General features: G+C 38.7%; 1 protein-coding gene across 3 annotated transcripts in view; it reads left to right on the top strand.

The window, feature by feature from the left end:
• TFCP2 (transcription factor CP2) overlaps positions 1–8,411 on the top strand; it is a 65,652-nt gene extending 57,241 nt beyond the window's left edge. Inside the window, exons 9-15 of one of the 3 annotated variants that reach the window (XM_012653425.1) lie at positions 705–753; positions 1,166–1,259; positions 3,179–3,269; positions 4,788–4,912; positions 5,345–5,487; positions 7,509–7,560; positions 7,967–8,411. In XM_012653425.1, coding sequence (XP_012508879.1) covers positions 705–753; positions 1,166–1,259; positions 3,179–3,269; positions 4,788–4,912; positions 5,345–5,487; positions 7,509–7,560; positions 7,967–8,001 — 589 coding nt within the window. In that variant the 3' untranslated portion in view covers positions 8,002–8,411. Of the gene's footprint in view, positions 1–704; positions 754–1,165; positions 1,260–3,178; positions 3,270–4,787; positions 4,913–5,344; positions 5,488–7,508; positions 7,561–7,963 lie in introns of all 3 variants that reach the window. The other 2 variants (XM_012653417.1, XM_012653433.1) reach the window with 2 other exon arrangements.

The raw sequence follows: 8,411 nt of genomic DNA, 5'->3' as shown, positions 1-8,411 counted from the left end.
AATTTTATTCCAGTATTTTTCCTGTGTATGTATGTGTGCATATTTATGTATTTAATATAGTAGTAATGTATTGATATGCTTTTATATCCTGATTATTTCATGTTAATAAATTTCTTGTTAAATATTCTTTATGCCATAATTTATCTCATCAGTTGCAACTTACTGAAATTTTGATTTCAGTTTCCTCATAATAAAAAATGTTGCAAATAACATAGTTTCTCCCACTCCCCCAAAAAGGCTTTAGGTTAAATTAACAGATAATTGAGGTATTGGATCAAAGAATAGGAATGTTTTATGAAATAGCACAGATTTATTTATTTATTTATTCATGGAGACAGGGTCTTGCTCTGTCACCTGGGCTAGAGTGCAGTAGTGTCATCATAGCTCACTGCAACCACCAATTCCTGGGGTAACGCAATCCTGCTGGCTCAGCCTCCTGAGTAGCTGGGACTAGAGGGGTGCCACCATGCCTGGCTAACTTTTGTATTTTTTGTAGAGATGGGATCTCACTATGTTACTCAGGCTGGTCTCGAACTCCTGGCCTCAAGTGATCCTCCTGCCTCTGCCAGAGGCGTGAGCCACCGCACCTGGTGCACAGATCCTTTTAAACCTCTAGCTTAAAACTTATTATGAAGGTGAAGAATAAGATAATGAACCCTAATATATGTCATGGATTCATCCTTTCATTTTAAATGTTTCTTTAGAAATGGTTCACCAAACCACCAGCCAGAGCCACCCCCTCCAGTCACAGATGTAAGTCTGAAGTTAAATGTCAGTTATTTGCAATGTCTTGTAAATGCTTTGATGATTATGCAATTCAATAGAAATGCCCAACTTTTAGGGAGTATTATTCATTCATTCATTAAACAAATATTTATTGAATTTTGACTATGAACTAGATACATACTGTGCTAGGAACTAGAGCTATGAAACATGTAATACAGGACCCTTACATTTGAGGAGATTACGGTCTAGCAGGGAAGATAAGAATGGAACTCCCTGAGCATCTTGCATGGTTACAGAAAGAGAAGATTGATGTGGTGTAAACAACTTCCAAACAAACTAGATCTCAGTATGGGGATGTGGATGTGTTTGGCTGTGTGTTACCTAATGGGGTAACAGATGAATCCGTTTAGTTACCAAGAAACTGCTCTCTCCCTTTCAGAACCTCTTGCCAACAACCACACCTCAGGAAGCTCAGCAGTGGTTGCATCGAAACCGTTTTTCTACATTCACAAGGCTTTTCACAAACTTCTCAGGTTAAATCTGCTTTTCTTTTTGTTTTCCCCAGCATGGGCTATTCCTTCGTATTCTAGACCCTCCTGGTATCCATGTGAGATGTGTGTTCATGTGAGTGAGAGAAGGGAGGGAGAGATCTTACTGCATTTTTCTGATGAAATAAATTTCATAGAACCTTTTATTTTAGAATTTCTCACCAGCTGCAACCGTGCTGTGAAAGACTTAAAAAGAAACTCCTCTTAGTTTAAGCTCACTTTAATTGTTTTTTTACTAACTATGCTAGCTTGCAATCACTTTAATTTTAAAATGCTTATTCCATACAATACTTTTTAAAATGTATATTCCATACTATTTTATCAAGGGACATATTCAGGCAGTCTGAAAATTTCCCCTTAATATCACTGTATTGTATTTTACCTACACAATCCACATTTATTTAGCACCTTCTGTATACCAGGTGTGGTAGGAATACACAAATGGATGAGGCATACTTACTAATTAAAGAACTCATTCATCATCTAATGCGCAAAACAAGGAAACAATAGCCAATCAAATCAAAATAAAACCCTGAAAAACGTAAGTTCTCTGACAATGAGACATTCAGGGAGGGTCTGGTATTAGAGAATATATGTGACACATGAGGTGAATCTTTTTTTTTTTATTTCAGGGTATTATGAGGGTACAAACATTTTGGTTACATTTTATGTCTTTGCCTCACCCAAGCAAGGGTCAGAGGCATGCCCTTCCCCTCTACAATACTCACCGTGTCCCTTAGTTGTGGGTTTACCTCCCCATCCCCCCAATTCCTGGAGAGTATTACTGCCATGTAATTCTTTTGCCTATAAATGTGAGTGTTCATCAGTTAGTACCAATTTGATGACGAGTACAAGTGGAGCCCATTCTTCCGATCTTGTGATACCTCACTTTGGATAATGGGCTCAAGTTCAAGCCAGGAAAATAAAAGAGGTGCTAGATCACTGTCGTTTCTTATAATATTCCATTGTATACATATACCAAATTTTGATAATCCACTCATGGATTGACGGGTACTTGGGTTGTTTCCACATCCTTGCAATAGTGAATTGTGCTGCCATAAACATTCGGGTGCAATAGCACTATTAGGCATCTACCCAAAAGAGCAAAAGATATGCTACAATAGAGACACATGAGGTGAATCTTGAGGGATAAGGAGGAATCTGTTGGTCAGAGAGTAGAAGATTTGTTTTTTTTTTTTAATGGAGACAGAGGGCTGGGCTCGGTGGCTCGTACCTGTAATCCTAGCACTTTGGGAGGCCAAGGAGGGAGGATTGCTTGAGGTTAAGAGTTCAGGACCAGCCTGAGCAAGAGTGAGATCTCTACAAAAACTAGAAAAAGTTAGCTGGGTGGGGTGGCATGCACCTGTAGTCCTAGCTACTTGAAAGGCTGAAGCAGGAAGATTGCTTGAGCCCAGGAGTTGGAGGTTGCAGTGAGCTGTGATGAAGCCACCGCACTCTAGCTGGGGTGACAGAGTGAGACCTTGTCTCAAGGGAAAAAAAGAAAAATTGAGAGGGAGTCTCACTATGTTGCCTAGGCTGGCCTCAGACTCCTGGTCTCAAGCGATCATCCTGCCTCAGCCTCCCAAGTACTGGGACTATAGAAATGGACAACTAACTGCACCTGGCTTAGATAGTGAAAGGATATTTAAGACAGGAAGACCAACTTGCTAATTAGGCATCATCAGTATGATGAAAACATAGGGTTAAGTGGAAAAGTTAATGGAGAGGGAATTGAGATCAGAGAGGAGGCAAAGGCTGGGTCATGAAGGGCCTTATATACAATGCAAAAGATTACAGATTGTAACACACTGGTAATGAGGTGTCCTTGCAATAGAGCCTGTTTTAGTAGTCATTAACAAAGAGAATCTTTGCCTTTATCATCCATTTTCTTATATTTATTCCAGGGGCAGATTTATTGAAATTAACTAGAGATGATGTGATCCAAATCTGTGGCCCTGCAGATGGAATCAGACTTTTTAATGCATTAAAAGGCCGGTATGTAATTAGTGTTAAAATATCAATAAGGTTAGATTCCAAATGGATTTGGATTCAGGGATTCTTCACAGTATTCTGCACAGCTAAATACATTCTTGTCAAAACATTTTTTTAAAATGTATGAAATAAAGATGAAAAATATCCATTATTACACTTGATCCAAGGAATTCCTCGTGATATCTCATTTTTCATTTCCAGGTAATAATTTTTATCCAGTATTTATTCATTGTCTTTATCATGAGCCAGGTACTATTATAGGCTCTGGGGCTATATTGGTGAGCAAATATAAGGTATCCATTGTTAGGGAGTTCACTTTCTAATAGGGAGACAGATAAAGATATAAACAATAGTATTTTGGATAGTGATAAGTGCTTTGAAGGAAAACAAAACAAATAAGCAAAAAATAAGGTTGTGGGGTATATAGAGTGCCCAGAACATGATCAGGAAAGACCTCTTTGAGGAGGAGATATTTAAGATGAGTTATGAGAAGGATGAAGGTGTGGAGTCATATGAGGGAAGATTATTCTAGGCAGAAGGAACAACAGGTGTAAAGGCCTGAGCCGGTTTTAACTGGGGAAGAGGTCATTGGTCAGTTTGGGTAGGAATTACTTAAGTGTCTGTTTGCAAATGTTACAATTCAGAGTAATAAGTAGTCCCATTTGGGGATTTATAATTTTAAATAGTAGTAATATTCATGGAAAAAACATGTAGGTCATTGGCAACAAAACTAAATCAGTGACTAAAAAATAAAACAGATCGTGAAGTATTTGTGTTTGTGTACATCACAAGGGATATTGAATCAGATTGGCTGTAATCTTGGAAAATTTTAAGGGAAGAGGTGACTTGGGCAAAAAGAATGGATCTTTCATTTTTAAGTATATTATCTAAAGAGTGCTTAGAAATAGGAAGGAATGAGATGATCAGATCAAGAGGTAATTCAGTACCTTTGTCTAACAAGTAAGAACAGCAAGAGGGCTTAGGCTACTTAGGAGAAGGTAATCAGGGAAATAAGATTCTCCAGTTTACTATATTGCCATTTTTAGGTAAAAAATGTATCTTGAACCTGACCCATAAAACAGTGGCTCATACATTTTGAATATTTCTGACCTTTACACCAAAGGTCCCAAATGACTACAGAGGCCACATAGGTAATGTAAATGAGTGACAGTCAAGTCTTGGGTATAGTGAAGAATACATGTAAGGAGAATAGCTGTTTGTTTTCAGTTGAGAATGGGGACCTCAGATTGCTTGATCTGATTTTCAAGAAAAGCCAAAAGTTCAGAGGTTTATGTGATGCCTCCTGTTGGAGCTAGTTCAGCCTAAGGGTAAAAAGAAAAAAAGAAAAAAAAAAAACCACCACTGGGAAACTAATAAAACATAGCAAATGAATTGCATTTGGCCCACAAGCTGCCTGTTTTCACCCTCTGCTCTATACTATTAATGTAGAAACACATGTTCTCCCTTAAAATGTGCTTACCATAGAAAATGTAAGACTAACAGCTGTTTTTTCCCCCTTAGGATGGTGCGTCCAAGGTTAACCATTTATGTTTGTCAGGAATCGTTGCAGTTGAGGGAGCAGCAGCAACAGCAGCAGCAACAGCAACAGAAGCATGAGGATGGAGATTCAAATGGTACTTTCTTCGGTAGGTCGTTCTGGACAGACCAGGACGGATATGAAGAAAGGTGAAGAAATAACTTATAGGCATGTGTGATGGGAATTTCTCAAACAGCAGATTCAGCATTTGCTAGAAGCAATGATGATCACTAACATTTATTGACGTCCTAATATATGCCAGGTGCTATTCTCAATGCTTTTTACGTGCTATAATTTTTACAGCTAATATCTCCAGTTTGCAGAAGATTTTATTGTTATCTCCAACATTCACATGAAGAAATGAGACCTAGGGATATTGAATAACTTGCCCTAGATCACGTAGCTAGCAAGTGGCTGAGCCAGGATTTGAATGCAGGCAGTCTGATTACTGAGTCCTTCAGAAAAATGTGCATTCCTGGTGATCAGATTACCTGTAAGAACAAACTTTGTACTGACTACTGTTGCTCTCTCCCTTTTGCAGTGTACCATGCCATCTATCTAGAAGAACTGACAGCCATTGAATTGACAGAAAAAATTGCTCAGCTTTTCAGCATTTCCCCTTGCCAAATCAGCCAGATTTACAAGCAGGGGCCAACAGGAATCCATGTGCTCATCAGTGATGAGGTAGATTTTTTTCAGTACAGCTGAATTACCACATGACAATTTGTCAGGGCATGTAGTAATAACAGGAGCAAGAGCAGTTCTACTGGGACAGAGTGCTCTGTTTTCTAGATCAGAGGGTTTCACACTCTTTTGCTTGCTTACCTCCTAAAATAATTTTTAAAAATTATGTATCCCCTCGCACATTTTTAGGTTGGCTTAAAATTTTTTGTTACAAGTTTAAATAGTTGTAAAAGATGTCAGTTGTGGGCTACATATGACATTTTAAAATGAAATGGTTACATCACTATTCTAATTCATTCCATGTAACCTAAATACAAGAGTGACTTAGTATCACCATCATCGCATTTAAAAAATACATGACTGCTTTTCTTTAACAGAATTTTTATGCCAGACTCGGTGGCTTGTGCCTGTAAACCTAGCACTTTGGGAATGTGGGCAGGAAGATTGCTTGAGGCCAGGATTTCAAGACCAGCATGAGCAACATAGCAAAACCCTATCTCTGCAACAAAAAAAATATATTAGCTAGGCGTGGTTGTGTGTACCTGTAGTCCCAGCTTCCTGGGAGCCTGAGGCAGGAGGATTGCTTGAGCCCTTGAGTTTGAGGTTGCTGTGAGCTATAATGAAGCCACTGCACTCTAGCCCAAGCAACAGTACAAGACACTGTCTCAAAAAAAAGGAAACGAAGTGCATCTGCTAATGAGGTTCCATTTCCCACGTTTACCCTTGCACATTATTTCATCAGTAGATGATTACTGCCTGTTTCTTGCTAGAATGACATAAAGTTCAGGATCAATTCCCCCTTAGAATCTGGGGGTGGGGGGGTAGGAAATGCTGTGGAATCTGATTCATATAAATTTATAGATAGGAATGGATGAAATTTTGTTATAACAACATCACTAAATTATTTTGAACTTCCGAATTATGTACCAAAAATTACATAGTGATACTATCAAAAATTATTTTGGGCGGGGCGCAGTGGCTCACGCCTGTAATCCTAGCACTCTGGGAGGCCAAGGCGGGTTTGAGCTCAGGAGTTTGAGACCAGCCTGAGCAAGAGCGAGACCCTGTCTTTATTAAAAAAATAGAAAGAAATTATCTGGATAACTAAAAATATATAGAAAAAAATTAGCCAGGCATGGTGGCACATGCCTGTAGTCCCAGCTACCCTGGAGGCTGAGGCAGTAGGATCGCTTGAGCCCAGGAGTTTGAGGTTGCTGTGTGCTAGGCTAATGCCACGGCACTCACTCTAGCCTGGGCAACAGAGTGAGACTCTGTCTCAAAAAAAAAAAAAAAAAATTGTTTTTTGAATCATCTGTCATTTTGCCAATGATTAGGTCACTCCGTAATTCTGATGAAAGGAAGAATTAGAAATCATGTGATTCATAATAGGGTTTGTTACTCAATCATTTGAATTCACCTTTGCAGTTCCACTTTGCCACCCCAAGGCTTTTTTTTTTAACAGCCTACAGCAGGGCACCTTTGTAGGATTCTGGAAGGGTGAAAGTCATGCCTTTATTTTGTAAAATAGGGGAAGGGGTTTGAGGAGGGAAGTGGTGTAGGAAAATTAAAGAGGTTTTAGGAAAGAATTCACATGGAAGTTGAAGGCCTGGAAGTCAGTTCTCTCATGTGGGCTATTAGTGTCTATGTAGGCCTTGGAATGTCTCGGCCCAGGGAAATGCATACTACACTTTTAAGACAACTGTTCTAGACTGCTCAGTTTTTTTAAGGTTTAAAAACCAAACTGGGGAGAAAAAAAGAAAAAAACAAACAGGCTTGTGAAGCGGGCTTTGGAAAGTTAGGAGGAAAAAACCCATATGATTCTATAGATATTCACATAATACTCTATTTGGACCTGTAAAGTCTCACATCTAAACCCCTCTGGATTCGGGGTAGTCCGTAGAAACACAGAAATAGAAAGTATTATTATAACTTAAATATAATGTAATAAAAAGCCACATAGTCAAAATGAATGCAGCAAACCAAAGTTTTTAATAATCTACAAATTTTCTTGTTTTTTTCAGATGATACAGAACTTTCAGGAAGAAGCCTGTTTTATTCTGGACACAATGAAAGGTAATAAGATAGTAAGACAAACACCTTTTTCTAAGCAGTTTAAAAGCTTTACTACTACTAAGTAAAGTACATACTTTACTTCTTTGAGGAGAGATAGGGAAAGTATCGACCATATTTGAATTAGAGAAAGTAACATTAGAGATTGTTCCTTTGTATGAGTTGGCTTCTTGCCATTCTTAGACAAAGTGTACCTGATAACACTCCACCATTCTCTTCCATCTTTCATTGACAGATGAGGAGATCGAGGCATATTGTTTTTATGATGCATATTTATTACAAATATTCTGTGCTAATTAATAAGTATGCTCCTCTTTTTCCTTCTCACAAGAAACCTTACCATACTTCTTTTCTCCTACTGTGTTTTAGAGGTGACTAAAGAGTTCTCTCTTTCTCTTTTTAACAGCAGAAACCAATGATAGCTATCATATCATACTGAAGTAGGAGTGGGGCATTCCGTGCTCAGTGGCTGCTACTTCCTTCACCTCTTGAAAATGGCCCTCTTGAAGGGGGATGTGAACGGAGATTGGAAGGTCTGCAAGGAATCTGACCCATCTGACTGTGTGTGTGGGGGAGTCCAAGGCCACGGAGGCAGAATCCCAGCCTTCTGTGTTAGCCCCATGCTCTTGTGGCACACACAGATTACTGCCCAACGTGCCGTTCTGCAGCTATTTCTTAGTTAAAATTTCCGAACCCTGTTGTTGAATATCAATAGAAAATCCACATCATTAGGGTGTATGTAGGGCATAATAATGATGGGAATTGTGTGGTATTTAACAGAAAGATGTTAAATTTTGTGATATGGAGCCATGTAAATTTTTTTCTAATATAAAAATGAGCATCTATATTCATAA

The sequence above is a fragment of the Propithecus coquereli genome, unplaced genomic scaffold (genome assembly GCF_000956105.1).
Source record: "Propithecus coquereli isolate 6110/MARCELLA unplaced genomic scaffold, Pcoq_1.0 Scaffold111, whole genome shotgun sequence".
Taxonomy (NCBI): domain Eukaryota; kingdom Metazoa; phylum Chordata; class Mammalia; order Primates; family Indriidae; genus Propithecus; species Propithecus coquereli.
The sequence above is the reverse complement of the archived record's forward strand: the minus strand, read 5'-3'. Positions and strand labels throughout refer to the sequence as shown.